The sequence below is a fragment of the Bos javanicus genome, chromosome 18 (assembly GCF_032452875.1).
Source record: "Bos javanicus breed banteng chromosome 18, ARS-OSU_banteng_1.0, whole genome shotgun sequence".
NCBI lineage: Eukaryota > Metazoa > Chordata > Mammalia > Artiodactyla > Bovidae > Bos > Bos javanicus.
This window is the reverse complement of record NC_083885.1, coordinates 13,404,437-13,428,960: the sequence shown is the minus strand read 5'-3', so window position 1 is coordinate 13,428,960 and position 24,524 is coordinate 13,404,437. Positions and strand designations below refer to the sequence as shown.

The following is a 24,524-nucleotide window of genomic DNA, read 5'->3' as shown; positions in this document are numbered from 1 at the left end:
GCTTGTTGGGAAACCCGGGGTGCCAACAGGTTGGCCGGCCAGCCGGCCTGCGGGGCAGTCCCGTCTTTGACCACCATCTGGAAACCGGTTAAAGACTAGCTTGCGGAGCCCGTCAGCCCCAGGGTGTGATGGTCTTGGCGGAACCCACCTGGGATTCCCCATTCAAGCAGGCGCTGCTCTGTTTTTCAGGGGTGCTGCCAGCAGCCGGACGCGGGATGGGATGCCAGCCTGCCTGCGGTGAGACCCCTGCCTCGAATGATGGGTGTTTGTGCTGCCGCTGTCTTGCATGCGGCTCAGGGTGTTTGCATGTGAATGAAAACCTGTGCGGGTACCTGCCTGCGCGGGTACCATCTGTGTCCTGCAGTGCCCGGAATGTACCAGAGGTCTCTGACCTTTACCAAGTGTCGCGGATGGAATCACAGGACACACACCCAGCACAGACGACGCGCAGAGCTGCGAGGAGCAGGCATGTTTATTTGGTTCTCTCCAGGGCTGCGGCAACCACGCGGTAGTAAAAAAAAAAAAAAAAAGAACCAAAGATGTACAAAAACATGGAACATCCCTTTAGAATGTAACAGCATCAGAAATGTATCTTCTGCAGATCCTCCCTCCCTCTCCTGTGTCCCCCACTCCCCCGAAGAAGACCCCCAAACTCAACCCAACTGGGAAAAGGAACAGGGGGTGAGTCTGTAACAGAAAAAAAAAAAAAAGAACTGAATTTAACTGGAACATGCTCTAATCTTTAGTTTATTTCTGGTTAAAAATATAGCAATCCAGTGCAGTGTAGTAAAGAAATCTGCTCGAAACGCAGCAGAGAGACAGCTGAACAGAAGCAGAGCAAGCAGAGCCCACGGGCGCCGAGCCCTGGGCCTTCCCAGGCTGAGCGCGGGCCCCACACACGCATCCGCGCACGCGGCCCGCCAGGCGGGCACCCAGACGGTCTGGGACCTTGGTGTTTAGTTTGGATGGTGGACAGCGCTGGCGGCAGACACACCAGAACCTGGTCTTGTGGGGCTGAAACAAGTACGTTGCATATTCTGGAGGTGGATATGTCATGACTGCTCAGGAGCTGTCAAGCCCCCCTGGGTTGCGACCACATTCCTGTCCTGGGACCCGACCAGCCCCCAAGTGCGCGTGAGGCATCTAGGAAGAAAACGCGTGTCTGCCGGGGCAGTGGAGGCAGGCACAGGACGAGAATGTGGAGACTGCGGGCTCAGAGACAGCCAGAGAGGACCACGTGGCGTGGGGGCCGACCGTGCTGTGGACCTCAGCAGGAGCCTGGACTGTGGACCTCGGCAGGAGCCTGGACAGTCATCTTGCGCCCGCAGTGCACGAGCGCCACGTGCTGGGGCCCAGGCCCAACGGCAGGCTGTCCCCATGAGGCCTCTCCCCCATCCCCAACCACAGTGCTCCCTCTCTCCTGCCCCCAGTGCCAGTCCCCTGGACGCCCACTGCACAGCAGCCCTGGGGGCCTGGGTCGGTGGGAGAGGGAGAGACAGAAAAATAAGGACTTGGCTATAAGACTTGGTGTGGGGAGGTGGCCTTGTGAGGAGGGCCGTGGGGCAGTGCCAGGGACCGGGGTGTGATGGCTTCACGGGCAGGAGAGAGGGCAGATGCCTGCCCCGCCTCCTGGTGTGCAGCAGAGGTCTGAGACGGAACAAGGCCCAGGGGATGCCCACGCCTATCACCCGCTCGTCCAGAACAGGAACGCAGGGTTACTGGACTCCCTGTGTGCAGCCCGTCCCCAGCCGCTGGCCCCCGCCCCACCCCGCCCCATCCCCCCACGGCTGGACCACCAGATCCTCTGCCCAGGCTGCCCCCTCCACGTCCCAGATGGAGTGTGATGACGACGACGATTTTTTTTTTTTGCCGCGGACTTGCCGGGATCCCTTTTCTTTCCACGTCAAGCTGGAGGGTCGGCGTGCTGGCCTCCTTCTGCCATGCCACACAGCACAGTGTTATACAAGCAAGGAACTGTGGCTAAAATCCAAAAAACATTACCCAGAAAAAAAGGCAAACTGTGAGTAATACCCAATCGTGTGGTTCTGTGAAAAGACTCGGAAGTTGTCATTGGGTGTCCAAGCGACGAGCCTTCCCTTTTGTTGTTTCGCTTTGAAACGTCTCCTGTTTGTACCCCAACTGTTTTTTGCGAACGTGACAATCTCCTCAGATGAAAAAGTTAATAAACAAAATGGCGACTCCGATGTTTAGCAAGATCACCATGGCAACCAGGATCGGCGCAGAGCCCTGGAACAGAAGGAGAAAAGGTGAGGTGAGCCTGAGGCCGCTCCCCTCCTCCTGAGCCAAACTAGGGGTTCCAGGAGGCTGCGGGGGGACGGACATGGATCACTGAGGAACCAGTCAGAGGCTCCCTCGAGCGTCCAAGTCTGGACTCTGAAGCCCTTCAGGCCCGCACCTCTCCTGCCCCGGGTCTCTGAACACGGTCGCCCCCTGGCCTACGGTGTCGCTGCCTCCAGCTCTGCACAACCAGGCTTCAGAAGTGGCCCCTCCACCCAAGCGTGGCCCCAACCCAGGGAGGGCAGAGCTCTCCCAGTCCTCTCCACAGGCTTGTGGCGTGCAGCCGCTGGGAGCCCCCTGTGCAATCCTGGGACACGCAGCCCACCAGGGCACGCGGACCCCAGCCCTTCCCTCCCTGGACCTCAACTCTCTGCAGGCCCCAGGGCTGTACAGGGACAAACAGAGCGCTGCCCCCGCCACCCCAGGTCTCTGTGGGAAGCCCTTCCATGGAAGGGTTCGGCAGTGGTGGTGCTCCCATAAGTAGCTTTGTCTTAAAGCACCCAAGACGCGCTTTAAGAGGTTTTAAAGCAGGAGCACGGTTCAGGGGGCTAAGTATAAAGCCCTTCCTGCATCTCCCACTCTGCCCATTGCTTGGCTTCCTAAACTAACCGCGTGTGCGTGCACACACACCACACGTTTCTGAAGGAGAGCTGGGTGCTCAGTCCGCGAGGACCACCTGGGTTCAGAGAGGGCAGGCGTGTCTCAGGACAGCCCTCCACTTGGACACAGGCTCACACTGGCTGCTGGGGACTGGGCACGCTGCGAGGGGCCCTGAGGGCTGGTCACACGGGGCGTCTGTCAGCCGCTGGGCCGTGGTCGGAGAAGTTTCATGGGTCCTGCCTGCTGCCATGCGGTCGAGGAAGCAGGGAGTGTCTACTTCCAGGTGGGAGCCAGGGGTGGGGTGAGCAAGGGACCTGGGGGGTCCCTCCAGGGTGCAAGAGCCCCAGCGCTCAGTCTGGCCCAGGTCTCTGTCCTCTCCTCCAAACCGCCTGCCCTCCGCGGTGGGTGTGCAGGAGACAACGTGGACTTCACAGCTGAGCAGGAGGCGCCCCACCCCCAACAGGCCCGAGGAACCTGGCTCACACCCCGCCCCGGGTATCTGATCCCAGGGGCCTGAGGCACTATATCCATCTCACCCACGTAGGAGCGGACACGCCTGTGTCCCACCTGCTCTGTCTGGCCTCTGGGTTTCCGTCCAAGACACACAACTTTTCTTAAAGGTGAGGACAGCAGGGGGAGAGGTCTGAGAAAGCTGGAGTAAGGTCTGGGGGTGGGCGTTCCAGGATGCCCATTTCTTTTGGGGGAGCTTTCAGAACCACCCAGGTGCTTTTGCTGGAAAGATGGCCCGGGGGAGTAACCCTCTCCTGGAGCTGTCAGAGGCAGTTGGGGAATCCCCGTAGGTGGGCTTCCTGCGGGGGAGGGTACTGAGAGCTGGATGGGCGGGGTCGGGCTCTCGCTGTCCACCCCCCATCCCCGACCCTGCCCCGGACAGCTGGTGCCCACTCACTGTGCTGGCCTTGAGCTCGTCCCCGTTCTCATCGTCAGACTCCAGCGCTACGGGCGAGGACCTCTGGGGTGGGGAGAAGGTCAAGTCCCAGCGCAGCAGCCGCGGCTCCGCCCTGTCCCCCAGCCTCAGGCTCTCCAGCCTCTGCACTGCGGGCTCCGCGCAGGGGGCCGGCCTGGCGTGCTCCTTGTTCTGGGACTTGGACCGCAGTCTCTGGGCCCCGAAGGCCCGGTCCTCGGGGCGGTGGTCCTCCCCGGGGCCCCGGCCGGCGCCCCCCTTGCTGTAGCGTCTTTTCGGGGGGTGCACGTCCTGTGCGTACGAGTCCATCCTCAGCAGGGGCTTCATCTCCATCTCGTAGTTGCTCAGCTTCTCCTCGTCCAGCTCCAGCAGCTTGGGGCCCCCGGGGCCGGGGTTGCCGGCCCGGTGGTGGGAAGTCCAGGAGAACGTGGTGGGGGACTCCGTCCGCCGGTCCCGGGGCTTGGGGTTGCCGGACTGCTTGTGGCCCGCGCCCCGGGTGCGGAAGTCATCGGCTGGCTGGCCGCTGCGGAGGACGCCGCTGCGGACGCCGCGGGAGCCTCCGGCCTTCTCCTCGGCCCAGCTGTTGCGGGTGTAGTCCCCTCCCCTGCCCTCCAGCAGCATCTGGATGTCCCCGCCCCGCTCCTCGTCCACCGAGACCTGCCGGGAGAAGTGGGCCATCTTGTTCCTCGCGGAGGGGGCCGGGGGTGGGGTGGCCGTGGGGCTGGCGGGGAAGCTCTGCAGGGGGCTGTCGTCGGGGGTCAGGTCCGAGGGGGTGGTGCCCTTGCGGTACAGCTCGGGGCTCTCCTGCTGCGGGGGCGTCCCCGTGGAGGTCACCTCGATGTCGTCGCTGGAAAGCTGATGCTTCGGCCGCTGGTACTCGAGCCCTGTGGCAGGGAGGAGACAGGTGCCGGCGGGCAGGTAACTCGGGGGGTTCTGTGCTCAGGCCCAGAGGGGACCAGGATTGGGCCAGGCAGCACTCACTGCCTGCCAGCGGGTGGCGGGGGTGCAGAGAAAGTGGGAGGACAGTGTTCTCAAAGTCCCGAGGAGACCCCCATCCCCATCTGTGGCCACTTTTGAGGGTGACCGGATCAGGATGATGGGGTGGCCCCCAGCTGCAGAGGTGACCCGAGGTCCGAGAGTGCATCCCCAGGCTGCACCCCCATGCGTTCCTGCTGAGGACAGAGTGTCTTGTGCTGGGTGACCCTCCGCAAGGCAGGACGTGGAGTTTAAGTGACAGTCCCACTGCCCCTGCCCCATCCTGGGTCCTGGGGTTCTCCAGGCCGCTGTGAAGGCAGGACTGAGAGCAGAGCTCCAGAGGGTGGTCCCAGGATGGATCCGACCCCAGCACCTCAAGAGCCTCAAGTCGCTCTGGGAGACGTGCATCTAGAGGAGTGACCCTGAGCTGCGTGAGGAGGGTGGCTGGTGGGCTGCCAGGACCTCGGCCTCGGCAGGCCCTTGGACCAGTCACCCCCCTGCTCCCGAGGAGGGAGGAGGGTCCCCAGTCTGGCTGACTCGAGGGGCTTCTAACTCCTTTCATCCGCTTCCCGCTCCGAGAGCACAGGTGGGCACCCCCTGAGCGTCTCCGAGCTTCACTGACCAGCTCGGCCACCAGCTCAGTCATGTGTGGCTGCTGATGTTTAAATGTGGACTGAAGAGCAGGCTAGGGGCTTCAGCGGTCACAGTTTCTGCGTGGCGGGCAGCCACCTGGTCGGGCAGAGCAGGGACAGAGTTTTAGAACAGCCCTGGGGGGTGCGGAGCACACCGGAGTCTTGGGGGACAGGCAGGCAGGAGGGATGCAGTGGGCTGGCAGGGGGCTCTGGGGCACAGCCTGTGGGAGACGTCCAGGGACCCCGGCCGCGTGGACTCACCATTTTCCCGGTGCTGGAAGGAAGGGGAGAACTCTTTGGCAGTGATCCGGGCGATGCGCGCCTCCTCCTGGGCCTTCTGGGCCGCGGTGAGGGCTGCCTCCGCCTTGGCCCGGGAGTGGGAAGTCCTGGGCGGGGGAGACGGGAGGGCAATGAGGGCCCGGGATGGGCCAGGACAGGGTGCCCGACACCTCACTCACCCACACAGTCCCACCAGGGCCTCGGTGTCCTCCAGCCGCTTCGGGCACAGGGCAGGCCACACTCGAGAGCGGAACCTGGCCTGGGACGAGCCCAGTCCTGCCTGAGGAGTGTTCCTCCTCCCCGGGTCCTGGCCACAGACTAGACCCCTGGCTGACTCGTCTCAGCCTCCAGGGGTGGGCTGGTGCTCAGTGTGGCCCTGACCAGAGACGGGGATTCTGGGGGTGGCTATTCCCTGATGGACAGGGCAGCCTGGTATGCTGCAGTCCACGGGGTCGCAAAGAGCTGGACATGACTGAGCGACTGAACTGAACTGAACTGATGCCACCGCCACCAGCGCTCAGAGTGGGCCGTGCTCCAGGTGGCCGGCCTGAAGTAGGAAGGGGCAGGACCCACCAGCCTGGCATAGAGAGTGTGCCAGGGCCCAAGGAGTGTGGCCTGCCTGCATACCAGCTCTGACCTGCCCCAGGCGACCGCTTAGCCTCTGTCCCACCCTGTGTGAAGGGCCCTCACTCAACCCAGCTGAGCCAAGAGCTGCGCAGCTCCCATTCCCAGGACACAGGCCAGGATGGGTTTGCTGGCCCCTGGCCCCCAGCCCAGCATTTCTTCCCCCCAGACCCTGTCCCGGCCACCACAGTGTCTCTGCAGGCTGGTGCCACCAACCCTGTGGACGTGGAGGAGACACACCCAGGGGGTCTGAGAAAACCTCCCAACGTGGGTGGGAGCCGTGGTCTCCAGGTGCTGAGAGAAGGCGAGGCCTGACTCCCCTTAGCACTCAGGGTGATGGTTCTCTGCAGTCACTTGGATTTGGTGATGGCACTGCCCTCATGTGGGGGCACAGGCCCAGCGTGGGGACCTCACACCCCAGGGTGGACACGGGAGCCACAACTCCAAACAAGCTTGATGTACGGCCCAGAAACTTCCAGAAGGACAGCCTCCGGCCCAACGCTCGGACCTGTCCCTCCCCAGCTGAGTCCACATGAGACACGCTGGGGGCAGGGCTGGGTCACCCAGATGGAGGGTCTCACCTGCCTCTGGGTTCCACTTGTTCCTGCCTCCTGTCCTGGCTCCAGGGGCCTGCTTCCCAACCGCCAGTCCCCTGAGACGATTGCAGCCTGCCCCTCCAGGGGTCTGCTCCCTCCCCCGGAGCGCTCTGAGCAGCCTGGCCACACACCCCTCAGCGCCCATGGGACCTGCTCCATGGGTTCCACCTGGAGACCCCTCACTCCTTGTAAGCCACAGGGTTCTGTTTTTTTCAGAATGCCCCTGTGCTAACCAGGATGAGTTTACAGAAGAAAACAGGGTGTGACATACAAAGAGAGTGTGCACGTCATCACGTGAGCAGGAGTGCAGGACCCAGAGCAGCCGCCTCCAGGCTCCCCCTGCCCGCCAGCCCGCCGCCTCACCTGGGAGCCGGCCGCTAAGACAGAATTAACCGTAAAAGCGCAGTGTTGGGGAAATTCTTCCCTTCCACACGGTTTCCGAACAACGGGGAAAGACAGAGTCCCTCAGTGTGGCTGCCGCCCGGGCCCCTCGGAGTGGAAGTGGAGAAGCAGCGCCCTGTGGACGACCCCTAGGGGAACCCGTGGTTGTCATCATGACAGACGAGGGGCAGGAAGCTTGGGGGGCGGCAGAGCCAGTAACGCGGGACCAATTTCGAACACGGAGCTCATCGGTTGTCATCAGTTGATAAGCCATGGCTGCAGACCACGGGCTCCCGCGGGGTGTCCCCCACCTGCACCCCTGAAGGCACAGGGCGTGTCTGTGGCCCTCAGGGGCTGTCCCGTCTGCCCTGATGGGGGCACAGCTGGCCGAGGCCCGTGTTCACTTTGAGAACTGGCAGGGTTGCGTCAGACCCGGCGAGGGCCACTGTGAGGCCCTGGCCGCCCAGGCCCATCTTGGGGCCAGAGCCCTGGGGACAGAGGGGCAAGAACCGAGGCAGGGTTTCCGGCTGCGGGGGTCCCGTCGGGTGAGCCAGCTCCCCTCCACGTCTCCCCCTCCTTCTCTGCCCGTCTGCCGCATGGGACCCGGTGAGCGACCCCTTCATGGAAACCCCGACCTGGAGACCAGGGCACCCTGAAATCGTACTCGAAGTGCTCCACCTGCTTCCTCCTTCCCCTCAGCAGGGGCCCACAGTTTTCATCTGACCCCGTGAGGCCCCACAGCCCCACACACGCTGGACTGGACCAACGGTCCAAGACTCACACCGTCTTGGACTGACGGTGTGACCTGGTTCCTGTAAGGCAGCTCCCGTAGCTGAGAGGGCTGCGGTCGGGGCAGGAGGCCAGCTCCCTTGGAACCTGCCCGTGGGCCGGGGCTTGCCTCAGCTGATGCTGCAGCTTCTCCAGAATGTGCCAGGGGCTGGCTTTTGTAGTAACACTTTATTGAGATATAACTCAGAGTGTGTATATATATATATATATATATATATATATATATATAATATATATAATAATGTATATATATATAATATATATGTAATAGTGTGTATATACATAGAACAGTGTGTGAATATATATATCGGTGTGTGTATATATAATTGTGTGTATTCATATATAATAGCATGTGTGTGTGTATAATAGTGTGTATGTATATATATAATAAGTAGTGCAGTGGTAAAGCGGAGAAGGCAATGGCACTCCACTCCAGTACTCTCGCCTGGAAAATCCCATGGACGGAGGAGCCTGGTAGGCTGCAGTCCATGGGGCCGCTAAGAGTTGGACACGACTGAGTGACTTCACTTTCACTTTTCACTTTCATGCATTGGAGAAGGAAATGGCAACCCACTCCAGTGTTCTTGCCTGGAGAATCCCAGGGATGGTGGGGGAGCCTGGTGGGCTTCCGTCTATGGGGCCGCACAGGGTCGGACACGACTGATGTGACTTAGCAGCAGCAGTGGTAAAGAATCTGCCTGCCAATGCAGGAGACGCAAGAGATGAGGTTCAATCCCTGGGTTGAGAAGATCCCCTGGAGGAGGAAATGCAACCCACTGCAGTATTCTTGTCTGGAGAATCCCATGGACAGAGGAGCCTGGTGGGCTACAGTCTATGGGGTCACAAAAGAGTCGGACACGACTGAGCACACATCCACACACACATGTATGTAGTAATGTGTGTGTGTCTATATCACAGTGTCTGTGTATACACATTAGTGTGTGTATATTGTATGTTAGTGTATTATTTAATAGTGTGTGTATATATATATGTATTGTGTGTATATAATAGTGTGCATGTATATACTGTAGTGTGTATATATAAAATCGCATGTGTATCTGTAATAGGGTATCTATAACAGTGTGTGAATATGTATAATTGTGTGTATATCTATAATAGTGTGTGTGTATGTATAAATATAATAGTATATGTATATATATAAAAGGGCTTCCCTGGTGGCTCAGTGGCAAAGGATCCGCCTGTCAATGCAGGAGACGTGGGTTCAGTCTCTTGGGTGGTAAGAGCCCCTGGAGAAGGAAATGCAACCTACTCCAGTCTTCTTGCCTGGAAAATCCCATGCTTAGAGGAGCCTGGCTGGCTAGAGTCCTTGGGGTCACAAACGAGTCGGACATGACTTAGTGACTAAACAACAATACGTATGTAACAGTGAGTGTCTGTATAATACATGCACATGTGTATATGTGTGTGTATATGTATGTATCTGTAACAGTGTGTGTGTATATATAATACTGTGTATCTATAACAGTGTGTGTCTATGTGAGTTTGTATATATAACAGTGTCTGTATACATATATATAGTTAAGTGAAAGTGAAGAAAGCAGAGCTGCCCAGTCATGTCCGACTCTGTACGACCCCATGGACAGTAGCCCACCTGGCTCCTCCGGCCATGGGATTTTTCAGGCAAGAATACTGGAGTGGGTTGCCATTTCCTCCTCCAGGGGATCTTCCCCACCCAGGGATTGAACCTGGGTCTCCTGCACTGCAGGCAGACTCTTTACCATCTGAGCCACCAGTGAATCCCATATATATATATATACACACACACGCACACACACACACAATATGTATATATAAAAATGTGTGTATATATAAAATAGGGTGCATATATAATTGTATATAATAGTGTGTATCTATAATAGTTTGTGTATATGTGTGTTTATAATAGTGTGCATGTCTATAATACTGTGTCTATATAATAGTGTGTGTCTACAAAATTGTATCTATATAATAATGTCAGTATATATAATAGTGTGTCCATATAATAGTGTTTGTATCTATATAATAGCGTGTGTATATATAATAGTGTGTATACCATATCTAAAATAGATAGCCAATGGGAATTTGCTGTATGGCTCAGGAAACTAAAACAGGGGCTCTGTATCAACCCAGAGGGGTGGGATGGGGAGGAACATGGGAGGGAGGTTCAAGAGGCTGGGGATATATGTATATCTATGGCTGATTGATGCTGAGGTTTGACAGAAAACAATAAAATTCTGTAAAGCAATTATCCTTCAATTAAAAAATAAATTAAAAAAACAGTGTATATATACATTAGTGTGTGTATATATGTGTGTGTATATATACATGGATATATAGTATATATATTATATACACACAACTATTGTATATACACCCACTATTATATATAAAATACTGTGTATCTGTGTAACAGTTACAGTGTGTTGTATATAATATATATGTAATAGTGTGTGTGGAAGATCCCCTGGAGAAGGAAATGGCAGCCCACTCCAGTTTTCTTGCCTGGAAAATCCCATGGACCGCAGAGCCTGGTAGGTTACCATCCATGGGGTCGCAAAGAGTCGGACACGACTGAGCGACTTCACTTTCACTTTCATACATATAATAGTGACTATATACACATAATATATACATATATAACTCGCCCATCTGAGGAGTACAATTCGGTGGTTTTAGTCCATTTGTGGAGCTGTACTACAACCACTGCAGTCAATCTTAGAATCTTCTACCCACCCCCAAAGACCCCGCTCCCTCTATCAGTCACCCCCATCTCCCCCAGAGCCTCCCCACCAGCCCTCGGTGGTCAGCAGGGTTCCCTCTGTGGACGTTTCATGCATGTTTGAGTTGACCGAGGGAGACGCACGTCACAAGGGCGCCGCCTGGGAGGTTGCAGGGCAGGGGTGTCCGGCACGTCCACAGGCCACGCAGCCACCACCCCTGTCCAGTGCCGGGACCTTCGCACCAGCCCCAAACAGCTGCCTCCCCAGGGCAGTCACTCCCACCTGCACCCCCAGCCCAGCACCAGGGGTCTGAGCCTCAGTTCAGCCCCTCCCATCGCTGCATGGAGACGGTGACCCCCTCCTGGGTGGAGTGGCGGGGGGAGTCCCAGGGCTGCTCCTGGGGTCTGAGTGGCGCGCCGCCACCACCCTGTGCTGTCCCTACTCCCGGGGACCCGGGGTCGTCACCTGGCTAACGAGTGTCCCCCAAGCCGGTGACGTCCACGCTGAGCCTCCTGAAGGCCCTCAGACGTGACGTCGGGACGGGCCTGGCCCCCAAGTTGAGTGTGCTCCTGTCATAGACAATGGAACCCTGAGAAGTAAACGTGTCCGGGTTGTGAGCCGAGCAGTGGAAGCGCCTCAAGCGAGGAGGCTGCAAGGACAGGAGGGTGGGGACAGGGCTCGTGTGTCTCCAGGTGTGCCTGTCATTGGAGCGGGTGCCTCGAAGCCCTAAGAGTTCCAGGGACAAGGTAGGTGATTAAATCGTTACTCCCACTGGGGGTTGGAAGCAAAGAAAAAAGTATGGGAGACCCTGTATGTTCACGTCACTCCAGAAAGCAGGTTTGCTTATCCCCAAAACCATGCAATAGGAGCAGGAAACATACCCTAAAACAGCAGAATGGTGGTGGCACGAGACCCGCTCCCTGCCCAGGGGGCTCAGGCAGTTACTGATTCCTAGGACGTGTTCATTAAAGCTATAAGGAAAAGGCGACATGATACTGAAGCCTGGGATGATGTCCCATTTTTAGCATATGTTACCACCTTTTCGCTCATTTCCAATGCCTCACAACAGTCCTGGATTGACCAAGCAGGGACAAGAAGACTCCCCTGCCCAACCTGGAGGAGAAGCTGATGATGGAAGCCTGACGCCTACTCAAGAATGAGGAAGAAGGTGGTCTTTTTCTCCTCCCCAGTCTTCCTTTGACTATAGAGCTGTAGCCCACCTCGTCCACCCACCTGTAAGCCTCACAAGCTTCCTGTTCTAATAAGCGGCTTCTTATCTATGGTGTTGTGTGCTCGTGCGCGGATGCTAGGTTGCTTCAGTCGTGTCTGGCCCTTTGCGACCCCATGGACCGTAGCCCACCAGGCTCCTCTGTCCATGGGAATTCTCCGGGCAAGAACGCTGGAGTGGGTTGCCAGGCCCTCCTCCAGGGGATCTTCTTGATCCAGGGATGGAACCCGAATCTCTTGTGTCTCCTACATTGTCAGGTGGGTTCTTTACCACTAGTGCCCCCTGGGAAGCCCTATCTATGACTTTGCCTCTTGCTAACTTCTTTCCATGCTGAGCAGGCTGATGCATGAACAGACAGTGGGGTATTCTAGGGTCAGGAAGAAGGAAGGATGTGGGCTGAGCACAGAGAGGGTGCTGGAGGGCCCGGGCCGGGGAAGGACTCTGAGCTCCCCGGGGCCCAAGGCAGGCTTGAAACAGCATCGATCCCATTCAGGGGGTTTGCCGGACGGAATTAAAGCCTCGGCTCAGGAGAGAGGTGGCCAGCCTGGAGGAAGCGTCTTGGCTTCCAGCCTTCCTCAATGCAGGATGGGGAGCCACACAGGCTGAGTCCAGTACTAAGTGTGGAAGGCTGGAATGACCCAGAGATCAGCACTGTGGGCCCGGAGGGGACAGTGCACGTCCGAGTAGGTTTGGTGACTCCACGTCAACACCCCTCCCCCACCTCCAGGGAGCATCCCCTGACGCCCGCTAACGGCAGGTCCCCACACTCACTGTGACAAATGCCGATGCTGGAGCCCAGGGATGGGGCGGCAGGAAGAGGGCCGCAGGGGAGCGTGGGCAGGGCAGGCCCCTGGGGCAGAGGCAGGGCCAGACTGCGGGCCATGGGGGATGTGGCACAAGGAGGGTTTGTGCGCTGTGAACTAGTGGGGCTGCTGGTCCGTCATTAGAGGAATGACGTGAACCTTACTGTATCAGCGCCCACCTGGAAGAACTCAGTGCAAATTCCCCCAGAGGTCAGGCCAACAGGCGTCACCTAGCGCATCTCTGCACACACATCCTGTGTAAACACGCGTGTGCCATCCCCCCTGTCCCAAGGGAGACGTGGCTCAGACATGACAGCAACTCTGGGGACGGCTCATCCAAGAGGCTGATGGAGGCCCTGCTTTCATCAGGCCCAGCGTGATGGGCTGTTTCCCTGTTTATTCTGAGCCCATGGAACTAAGAATAAGCACCTCCTGCCCACCCTCCTGGGAGGCCCGGCTGGACGGCGGGAGCTGGGTCCCCATCCTCAGACAGCCACCTTGGCCTGGCCTCAAAGTCAGCGTGGTGGGTGTGGCTGAGCCCCAACCCCCATATCCAGCCCCCTTCATGGTCTATTTGGTGAACACCCCCTCGACCGGAGGCTCCCAGAGAGGAGGTCCCGCTGTTCCCGCCTGCTCGGGAACACACACACACACACCCCCCTCCCCGAGAGGGAGGGATGAGAGACATCCCAGAGGGGCCGCGGTCTGGTTCCTGCAGCTTTGCTTAGTAAAAACACACGGACATTAATCCCCCAACATCATACGTATATTTACACATATACGTTCACACATATATAAAAAGAACACGCTGCGGCAACCCTAAAATAAAATTAAATCAAGCAACTGCATTTAATAGAGAAGAAACCTCCCAAGGCATCGCGAAGGTTCCCCGGAAGTGAGACATTCAGGGCTCTCGGCTGGCAGTGAGGTGACGGCCCCCATGGGGACCTGCCCGCTGGGGATGCTGAGCAGGGTTCGGGCCGGCACTGTGAGCCGGCTGGGGAGTGCTGGGTCCCTACCACCTGGCAGGTCCACCTGGTGCCCTGCACCTCTGCCCCCTGTACCCCAGCTCCCAGAGAGGAGGGCCGGGCGTTCCCGCCAACCAGGGGGACACCACCTCCCAGACACAGGGCTGCACAAAACAAGGCCATAGGTGCATCAGACGGATGGACAGATGGGTGGGGCGTGCAGTGACCTGCCTGGGTCCCCTCGAGCTCTGTCCATCTGGGAACTGGCAATGTCACCTTATTTGAGGGTGGGGTGTGTGTGATAAAACCCCAAATGGCCAAGCCCCTCCAAGTGTCTGACTCAGCAGGTCTGGGCGGGCCTGGGAACCTGAGCTTGTCTGCAGCCAGCCCTCTGCCCCCAGCTTACACTGCAGTGAACTGGTTCGACGTGTTCCCACACCCCAGACTGAGGCGTGCCCACCCCCGGGGCTGCCCCTGGCCGCCCAGCTCACTGTCTGCTCAGCAGGAGGTGTGTGGTCCCACTCGTGGCCGCCAGCCCCCCTCCCCAAGTCCAGGCTTGACCTTCTCATGCCCAGATTCAATTCAGCACTTGTTGAGCGCCTGCTGTGTGCGTGTGGGGATGCCCAGGGTTCAGGGGTCCTCTACACACTGTTGTGGGCCCTGTTGACCCTGGAAGCTGGCTGGTTTCCACACCTGTGATGACCCTGAGGTCGGTGTGTGGGTCACTCCTCAATGACCAGTCAGGAGACTGAGGCACCGGGATCTGGCGCGCTCTGGGGCTCAGGGCGGGGGACAGGTACACACGCTTCTCCAGCCAGTGAAGGACCGTCTTTCAGAGGTGGAGACGTGCCTTGAGCACCTTCAAGGGGAAGGCGCCAAACGGAAGCCAGGTGTTAGGGCTCCCACCCACCCCACTCCTCCTCCTGACGGCCTTCTTGAGGGCCTCCAGGAGCCTCTGGAGCCCACCCACATGTGATTCCAGCCGGGATGGCCAAGCTGAGCATGAGGCCCTCGGTGCCAAGGGCTCCTCCACAGGTCCAGGAAGAGGTGTTCTTGGCCCAAGGAAGAAGGATCGTGGCCCTGCCCGCCTGACAACCTGGGGCCCTGCCCTCGCTGCCCAAGGCCACGACCAAGCTCCACGTCCATCTCTCATCCCCACGGCCCCTGCCCTCTGGCCTTATACTGTCCTCCCAGCAGGTCTCCCTGCAGACAGCACCTGACCTCGTCACCACCACCTCCTCCCTCTGGTTTTATAACGGTTTAACTGAGGTCGATCCATGTCCCTCCATGACTGCCTTCAAGGGCTGTCTTCTCATGTATGGCATCCCCTCCCCCAACCTCTGTAAGGGCGCTGTCCTTGGACTCAGACCACCCCTATCTAGGATGACTACGTCTCCAGACCCTCACTCTGGTTGATCTGTTCCCCAAAGAGGGCTGCGCTGGGTCTCCAGGGTGTCTGCAGGTGGAGGTGACTTCTCAGGGGTACCACTCAGCCCACCCTGGTGGGTGGGATGTCAGGCTGGGGACACGGGGCGGAGGAAGGGCAGGTGCCCCACTGTCCCTCCAGCCCCAGCCCCACCAGCCCCCACCCCGGCCACAGGATCTCTTCTTTCTAACTGTTGTGAGCAAGGCCGCCCCCTGCCTGGAGGAGGGCAGAGCCAGACCTGTATCTGTCCCCACCTGCGCGTGGCCTGAGGAGTGTGGGCATCTCTAAGGGCAGAATCCAGGGCTTAGTTCCCTTGAAGAGAGGCTGGTAGGCAAGCCAGAGTCGAGGGGAGAAAGAAGGGGAGACGGAGGCGCACAAGCCTTCCTTTCATAGGCAGGGCCCGTGCAGTAACCCTTTGCCTTCGCATCGTTAGGTCCTTGCTAGGGCTTCCAGCCGAGGAGCAGTACATCCCTATAGATGGAAATATGCAGGCTGTGTGTGCACCAGTGAGAGCGCAGTCCCAGGCATGGACGCTCCCCCAGGACGACTGGGCTAAAGGCAGGTGGCTGAGCCCTGAGCCCCGAGTGGGCAGACACAGCAGAGGGGCCCCCCGCACTGCGTCGCCAGGAGACAGGGTGGGGCAGTCAGGCCCCTGAGCAGCTGGGCTTCGTCTCCTTCTGACACTTCAAGGTAACGGTAAGGTGGAAGGGAGGAGCTGGGCCCTGTTTGAGTAAAGGTAAGGAGGCCATATATTTCTCATTCCCAGGGTCAAGGAGATCTCCCAGACTACACATGTGCGGAAATCAGAGGAAGGAGTGTCAGACCATAATATGTCCCACCAACCTCCCAAAACCCTCGTGCTGGAATCCATCTTGGGTAAAAGATGCACGTATCTGGGAGGGCCCTGGGTCAGATCGAATATGGACACGAAGCCAGACAATGCGAGATGACTGGCCAGAGAACACCTGGAAACTGCCCGCCATGTGAGCATTTAAACCATCTCCCAAAGTGCAAGACTCCCTGAGCCTGCCCACATATCCTTCTTCATGTTTTACTTATAATAAACATTCTACCTGTTTCACAAACTTTCCTTCTCTTTGCTGAACATTTTCTTCAAAGAAGAGAAGACCTGGAGACCCACTTCTAGCTGCCAGTCTCTGGTGGTCTAGTGGCTAGGATTCGGTGCGCTCACCTCCAGGGCTCGGGTTCAATTCCCCGTCAGGGAACTCAGATCCCACTTCAAGCCGCTGCAAGCTGTGGCCACCCTCCCTTCAGCCCCATGGCCCCTTGAAGTCGGCAAAGCCCCCATCTCACAGACAAGACAACTTGGGGCCCCAGGGGTGGAGAGGCTTGCTCGGGGTCCACAGGGGTGGTACAGAGCCCAGGGTGCGTGGGATAGGCCAGGGGAGGACCAGACTCCCAACCCCTCTGAACAGAAGCCGCATCCAGGGCCTCATGTGGCCCCATCAGCTGCTCGCTGGCTCCCCATTCAGGACTGCCCTCATGTCATCTCTCCCTGTCCACACCTTCGGGCCACAGAGGAGAGCAGAGACGGGGCAGAAAATGGAGAATGGAGGCTTTTTCACTAGGAGAGGCGCCGACCAGAGCCTGCTGGCTGATGGGGACTCCGACGGTGCCAGCCAGGAGCCAGGCTGTGGCGAGCACCATTGGGGGGGCATCAAATCCCCACATGACCCAGTTCACAAGGGAGAGAACCGAGGCAAAGGAGACCCAGCATCACCCTCAGGGCAAGCGTGGCTCTCAGCCCCCACGGCCAGGTGTGTTACAGAGAATACTCGTATGTTGTAGACATTGAGAACACGTGTGTGCTGACTTGTGTTCCCCCAAATATACACGCTGAAGCCCTAACCCGGGCACCCTCGAGTCTTTACTGAGGTCATCGAGTTAAAATGAGGTCACTTGGGTGGCCCTGATCCAGTTTAAACCCTTAAACCCTGATGACCGGTTTAAGAAGAGAGACCAGCACACACACAAAGAGGGAAGGCCACGTGAGGACGCAGGGAGGGGGGAGGGTCTACACGCCAGGGAGAGACGCCCCCAAACCAGCCTGCCCAGAACTCGATGCCAGACGTCCGGCCTCCAGGACTGGGAAGGAATAAACCTGCCATTTGAGCCCCCATCCACTGCCTCAGTCCATCCAGACAAGTAAGGCAGGGGGCTGGCAGGATCTTCAAAGATGACTCAAGTCAAAAAAGGACAGTAGCTGGGACTTCCTTGGTGGTGCAGTGGTTAGGACTCCACGCTCCCAATATGAGGGGCCTGGGTTCAATTCCTGGCTGGGGAACTAGGTCCCACAGGCCGCAACTGAAGATGCTGCACATTTATGGCTCAGTGCAGCCAAAAAAGCAAACAAACAAAAAACAAGCCAGAATAAAACAAGGCCCTTATTGCAGCTATTTTAATGGCATTTTCTACTGAAGCCAGGAAACTGGTAAGGGTCTGTACTGCCTGAATCCCACCTGAGGCCCTGAAAAGGGTCTTTCATCTGGTCAGACCCAGTTAGAGCGTCTAAGATGAGCAGCCCAGAAAACCAGGGAACATTCTGGATCAAACTGCGACAGCTGGCCTCTCTTCCTCCTGTCATATTTCCCCACTTCCCCCTCCACCTCTTTTTTTTCTATTAAAAAAACCTTCAAAGGAAGAGAAAAGAGAACTCAAAGTGATGAAGGAACTGCCGTCCAGTGCCCCAGCAGGTCCAGCGAGGCTGACTCACAAAGCACAGAGCAGACGGGGGTCAAGATGCCTCACAGAGGGACGTCCGGCCCCAGCGCTGAGACGAGAGGGGGCGGGGGAGGCCCTGAGGTCACGGGTCTGACGCTGAGACCCCACCCGGTGAGCAGCCTTGGGGTCTGTAGGAGATCCTGGGGCTGCAGTAACAAGTGACCACCAACTGGGGGCTTAAAAGAGAAACCTATTCTCTCCCAGTTCCAGAGGCCGGAAGTTCACACCCCGAAGCCCTGGAGAGCTGTTCCAGGCCTCCCTCCCGGTTCCTGCAGGGCTGGTGGTCCCTGGCAGTCCTTGTCATGGGGCTGCGCCGGTCTCTGCCTCCATCTTCCCGTGGCCTCTTCCCGTGTCTGTGTCTCTCCTTGTCTGCCTCTTATAAAGACACTCATCATTGGATTTGGGCCACCCTAAGCCAGAATGATCCCGTGTCAAAATCTTTAATTACATCTACAAAAACCCTTCTTCCCAATAAGGGCATGGTCTAAGGTTCCAGCTGGACAAGTCTTCTGGGGTCCACCACCTAACCTACTGAAAGGTACTGCTGTCACTGTTCAGTCATGTCAGACTCTCTGTGATACCATGGGCTGCAGCACGCCAGGTTTCCCTGTCCGTCACTATCTCCTGGAGTTTGTTCAAACTCATGCCCATCCAGTTGGTGATGCCATCCAACCATCTCATCCTCTGTCACCTCCTTCTCCTCCTGTCTTCAGTCTTTCCCAGCATTAGAGTCTTCTCCAATGAGTTGGCTCTTCACATCACGTGGCTGAAGTATTGCAACTTCAGCTTCAGCATCAGTCCTTCCAATGAATATTCAGGATTGATTTCCTTTAGGATTGACTAGTTGGATTGCCTTGCTGTCCAAGAGATTCTCAAGAATCTTCTCTGACACCACAATTTGAAAGCATCAATTATTCGACACTCAGCCTTCCTTATAGTCCAACTCTCACATCCATACATGACTACTGGAGAAACCACAGCTCTGACTATACAGACCTTTGTCAGCAAAGTAATGGCTCTGCTTTTTAATATGCTATCTAGGTTTTCCAAAGCTTTTCTTCCACGAGGCGTCTTTCAATTTTGTGGCTGCAGTCACCATGCTACAGATGAGTATAGTCCTGTAGTCACTATAGGGTATTAATTCTCCACTTCTCTGAAACCTTTGATCTCAGGCCAAAATAACTCCCAGAAAGAGACCCCCCCGCAACTTGCCCCTCTGAGAGCAACCCAGGTTTCCCAGGACCCTCATCAATTCCCAAGAAGGTATGATGGGAGTGAGTGTTGGCATCCAGGCTCCATCCACCTCCTTCTCCATCTGGGGCATGTTATGCCTCTCTGGGTCTCAACTGAAAAAGGTACAGTAACAAGGATCCTGTGGGGTCTCAGTAAAGGTTCCTGAGACAGGGCGTAGATGGCACACAGCTCAGTTTTCCTTTTTAGTGGGTATTTCATAGACGAGGTTTGCACTGTGGGTAATTTACATATCATAATTATGACATAATAACTTCTCCTATTTAACGGTGCAGTTCAATGATATTCAGGGTACTTAGTCCTGTAACTGTCACCATAACCGGATTTTACATTTTCAGCACCACTAAGAAATCTCATGCCCATTAGCGCTCACGGCCGTTCCCCGGGCTCACGGCAGCAGCCAGTCTGCTGTTCTGTTGTTGTTTTGATGGAAGTATTTCTCTGGGGAGGAATTAAGGGCCGGCGCTGGCCGGGGAAGGGCGGCTGTGTTTGACTGGGTGCAGCTGAGGGGGTGGGAGACCGGGGGCAGGGCCTCGCTGCAGCCCTCTTCCTGCTCTTCACGGAGCCTGGCCACTTCTGAACTTCCTTTGTTTTGGACAGTTCCTTTCTGAGTTAGAAAATACAACAAACTCTGTGGATAGCAGAAACCAACGCAATACTGTAAAGCAATTATCCTCCAATTAAAAATAAATACATAAAAAAAAAATACACCAAACTCTAGAAAACCACCCTCCTGGATCAAAAGAGGAAACGGCAGAGAGGAGGTATAAAACTCAACCCAGACACAGACACGCCCTCCCACGGCAGGGCTCCATCACCGCCAGACACCCCCTGGGAGAGCAGGGCTCGCTCGTCCCCTCGCTCCAGGTGGGCTGACAGCCACGCGCTGGACACGTGGGGGCACCAGGGACTCCGAGCACAGGGGGAGGACCCGCCCTGAGGAAGTGGGCGGCCTGATGGGGAGGCTGGTTTTGACACGACCACGGAGCAGTGTGCACTGGCCGTACTCTGGAGTGGACACGGGTCTTCCCGAAGCCTGAGAGGAAGGAGCTGGCCAGGCAAACAGTCCTGGGATGAAGTGGCAGCGGGGTTCAAGGCCCGGGGCAGGGGAGCAGGCTGTGTGCTGGAGAAGCTGGGGAGGCTGATGTAGGTGTCTGCCTCATAGTGGGGCAGTGGGACCAGCCCGGAAGATGTAGGTTTAAAAATCTTCCAGTGCCCGGCTATTGTGGCTGGATGCTCTCTCTTTAAAAAAAAAAAAACAAAACACAATATATACATACACAAACACACACACACATATGTGTGTATATATAGAAATGTGAGTTCTTTTTTTAAAAAAGGTTTAAATAAAAACTGTGGAGAATGAGTGTGAATTCCCCTTCCACCCTCCCCATCTACTCAGCTCCACAGTGCTGAGTAGACAGCGGCTCTGTTGTGTCTGACTCTTTGCGACCCCATGGACTGTAGCCCACCAGACTCCTCTGCCCATGAGATTCTTCAGGTAAGAATACCGGAGTGGGTAGCCATTCCCTTCTCCAAGGGATCTTCCCGACCAAGGGATGGAACTCGAGTCTCCTGCATTACAGGCGGATTCTTTAGCACCTGAGCCACCAGGGAAGCCCCCAGCCCCACAGTAACTACTATTAACTCTGGCCGACGCCCTTCCAGCTCTCCTTCTACATAAAGGGATCCCTTGCTTCTCCAAAGTTCACTTTATGCCACTTTGTTTTTAGGAAAAACCTACATTCATCCCTGTTTTCCATCCTTCATATGAGAAGAGAGGAAAACTGAAAACAGAGTTCAGGGCTGGCTGTGCGGCGAGAGGGGCCAAGCCCCTTCCCAGGGAGCCACAGCCAGAGTCTCAGCATCAGCCGCTGGCACTGTGACCTCCATCGGAATCTGTGGGGTTTTCTTAAAAAATATAATTGGATTTATTTATTTATTTTGGCTGTGCTGGGTCTTTGCTGCATGGGCTTTTCTCTAGTTGCGGCGAGCAGGGGCCACTGTCAAGTTGGGGTGGGAGGGCTTCTCACTGCGGCGGCTTCTCCTGCGGTGGAGCACAGGTCTAGGCACGCGGGCTTCAGTAGTTATGGCTCACGGGCTTAGTTGCTCCGTGGCGCGTGGGATCTTCTGGAGCAGGGGTCGATCCCGTGTCTCCTGCACTGGCAGGCAGATTCTCTACCACTGAGCCGCCCGGGAAGCCCCTGTACTTTGCCTGGACTTTCTTGTGCATCTGAGAGCCAGATGTGCCCCGAGGTCCTTGTAGTTCAGTTGCTCAGTCGTGTCCACCTCTTTGTGACCCCACGGACTGAAGTCCTACTTCTTTGCTTCACATCATTCCAGCTCAGGAGAGAGTTCATACATGTGCTCTGCTTTTGGATAGCGGGGGAATCCCACACGTACAGGCACGCTCGTTTGAATACAACTGGGGTCACACTCCACGTACTGTTTCCTGAGACTTGCTTTTGCCTGTCGCATGTCACACACATTTCGACGAATGAGTTCCCTGTAGTTTTCCACACTGTTTCTGAAGCCTGTACAGGCTCCCACGCTAGGAAGTCTGGACGCCGGCACCAGCCCCGCCCCCGACCTGGTTCTGCCTCTCGCCTCTTCTGTTATCCGCCTTCCACTGTGTCTTGGACATTGTTCCACACCAGCAAATGCAGGCCTTTCTTGTTCTCTTTCGTGGTTTTTGAGCCAAACACACTGGGCCTGCCCCACGGACAGATGGGTAGGCTGCTCTCTACTCAGTTGTTTTTTTTTTTTTTTTTTTTACAAATCAAGGGCCAGTGACATCCTTGTGCCTTTGGTACTGACACACAAATCCACCTTCAGGACACGTTTCCAGAAGTGTGGCTGCCCATTTCCCACATGTCCAATTCAGTGGGACACTTTTTTTTTTCCTTCCCAAGCTGACAGATGAAACAATATTATATCCTTGTAGTTTGAACCTGCACTTTGGTTATTAACAGTGAGGGTGGGTTTGTTGTTCATTTCAGGACCGTTTGTAAAGATATGTTGAGGCTGCCAGCACCATCCCCTCTCCCCATTTAACAGGTGAGAACACCAAGGCCTCTGCAGGTAGGGCCCTACTGGTACTGCTGGTGCGTTGACAAGCCCACCTGTGTCCTGAGCTGGGCAAGCCCAGAGAGAAGGGCCATGATCAAGGGGGTGGGGGTGGGGCTGGAGGTGGGGAGAGGCACACCCTAGTTGCCATGGCAACCCACAGGCTCTGCCGCTCATTAGAAACTCGTCTCTTGAAGAGTTGATTTTCCACCATCATCTCTCCCTCCTTCCCGCCACCTCCCTCCAGGCTGCAGTCTATGTTTAGAGCGAGCACCCCCCTTCTCCTCCCGCACCCCGCACCCCAAGCCCCCGCACACCAGGAATAGCAGGCGAGCTGCCGCCCCATGAGTAGCCTATATTCCCACCCAGCGAGGGGGAGACGGCTGATGCCAGCACTACCTTCCAGCGGGCAGGCCGCATCTGCCAGGGGTTGTCTGTGTGCCCAGACAGGGTGGGGGCCAGGGAGAGGGCTGGGCAGGGGTGGGACAGAGGGAAGGGGACCAGGGTAAGGCCCCATGGAATCCACAGTCACTTAAAACCCAGTTAAAAAAAAAAATTTTTTTTTTTAAAACCAGTTTAAAAGGAAGCAGGTCCCTGCCCTCTTTGGTTTGCCTACTTACTGCTTGAAACTTGAAATAACTCAGTTGTGTTCAGTTTCACAAGGCACCAGACTGTCCACATCTGGACTGGGCCCAGGACTCTGGCCCCCATGGCTCTCCAAGAACCCTGAGGCAGCCCGCCCCATCGCCCGCCAAATTTCTGTGACCCGGCTCAGCTCAGCGTGGCCTGTGTGCCCAGCCTGACATCCCCGGTCCCATGGAGCAGCAAGCAGTGGCGGGACATGGGCCCCTTAACAACACTGGCCACACTGTGGGACTGGAAGGGCAGGCAGGGCCCGGAGAGGTCAGGGGGCAAGCAGCCGCAAACTTGCCCCTGGGATAAAGGACAAGACCTACGTGCTGCCCCATCGAACTGCACTGAGTTAACACAGATGCCAAGGATCAGGCATGTCAAGATGGTGACGCTGAGCATCAGGGCCCTTTGGGGTCGGGGACCCAGATGACCACTCTACCTACAGCCCACCCAGTGCCCTGCTTACCCCCGCGGCCCCCTCTGTGATGGCAAGACTGCGTCCTGACTCCAGGAGGGCCAGGACCCGATCCCACTGGCCCTGGGATCTCTTGACCAAAGTCACTTCTGTGGGGAAGTCCTTCCTGCACCCCCCACCCTTTCCCCTTGGCACTCAGGGACCAGATCCTGTTCCTGCCTCAGTGCGGATGCTCCGTGAACAGCATCTTCCTTCTTCCTGCCAAGTACCAAGGACAGCGGCAGGGGCCAGACCGGCCCCACCAGGCATCCGGGGACTGAACAGATGGTGGATGGATGGTGCAGGTGAGTGATTCTTCAGGAACACTGGCTCCCCAACCCTGCCCCATCCCAGTCCCTTGAGAATGGCTGTGCCCATCTCCGGCATCTGTCTGGGGCACAGAGGTATCTCAGGAGACACTCTCCTGATGAATGAGCGGATGGAAAAGAGGGTAGAACGGCAGGGCCAGTCGGGGGATGGCGCTGTGGGTGAGGCATGGGCCTTCGTCCAGGGTCCACCCACGGATCCAGCACCTAGCCATTCACACAGCAGAACCCACGGGCGCTGCTGGCTGGTTGATAAACAAAAACCAGGCCAGGTGGGCCACGTGTGCCCAGGCCTGCGGGCCGGCCCTGCACTGAGATCCTGTGGGTGGAACCTGTGGGCTCCCTCCTCCAGGCCTCAGTTCCATGAGGAGTGGAGACAAAGGCCGCTCAGAGGTGGTGCCAACTTTCTGCCAGGTCCCTCTACCTGGGCCCCCGTGGGTGCAGCAATCACCCACCATTCGGAACCGCCACTGGTGACCCCATCACTGCTTTTGCTCCTGCAGAGTGACAGCGAGCTCGATCAGGGCCGCAGGCTTGTAGGAACTGGCTGCCAGTGGTGGGATGGGCCTCGTTCAGTCCCTGACTTGCTGTAGGAAGCCCCCACAGTCCAGGAAGGGCTGAGCTATGCTGGTGAAAAAGTCAGTCGCTCAGTCGTGTCCAAATCTTTATGACCCCACAGACTGTAACCCACCAAGCTCCTCTGTCCATGGGATTCTCCAGGCAAGAATGCTGGAGTGGGTAGCCATTTTCTTCTCCAAGGGATCTTCCTCACGCAGGGATCAAAGCCAGGTCTCCTGCATTGCAGGCGGAT

The 24,524-nt window shown here is 56.9% G+C and overlaps 1 protein-coding gene across 1 annotated transcript in view; it reads right to left on the bottom strand.

The window, feature by feature from the left end:
• Positions 1 to 439: 439 nt before the first annotated feature.
• JPH3 (junctophilin 3) overlaps positions 440 to 24,524 on the bottom strand; it is a 76,606-nt gene continuing 52,521 nt past the window's right edge. Inside the window, exons 3-5 of the mRNA XM_061386959.1 lie at positions 5,689 to 5,813; positions 3,806 to 4,704; positions 440 to 2,247 (exon numbers count right to left, since the gene is read on the bottom strand). Of these exons, the coding sequence (XP_061242943.1) occupies positions 2,167 to 2,247; positions 3,806 to 4,704; positions 5,689 to 5,813 (1,105 nt within the window). The 3' untranslated portion in view covers positions 440 to 2,166. The remainder of the gene's footprint in view (positions 2,248 to 3,805; positions 4,705 to 5,688; positions 5,814 to 24,524) is intronic.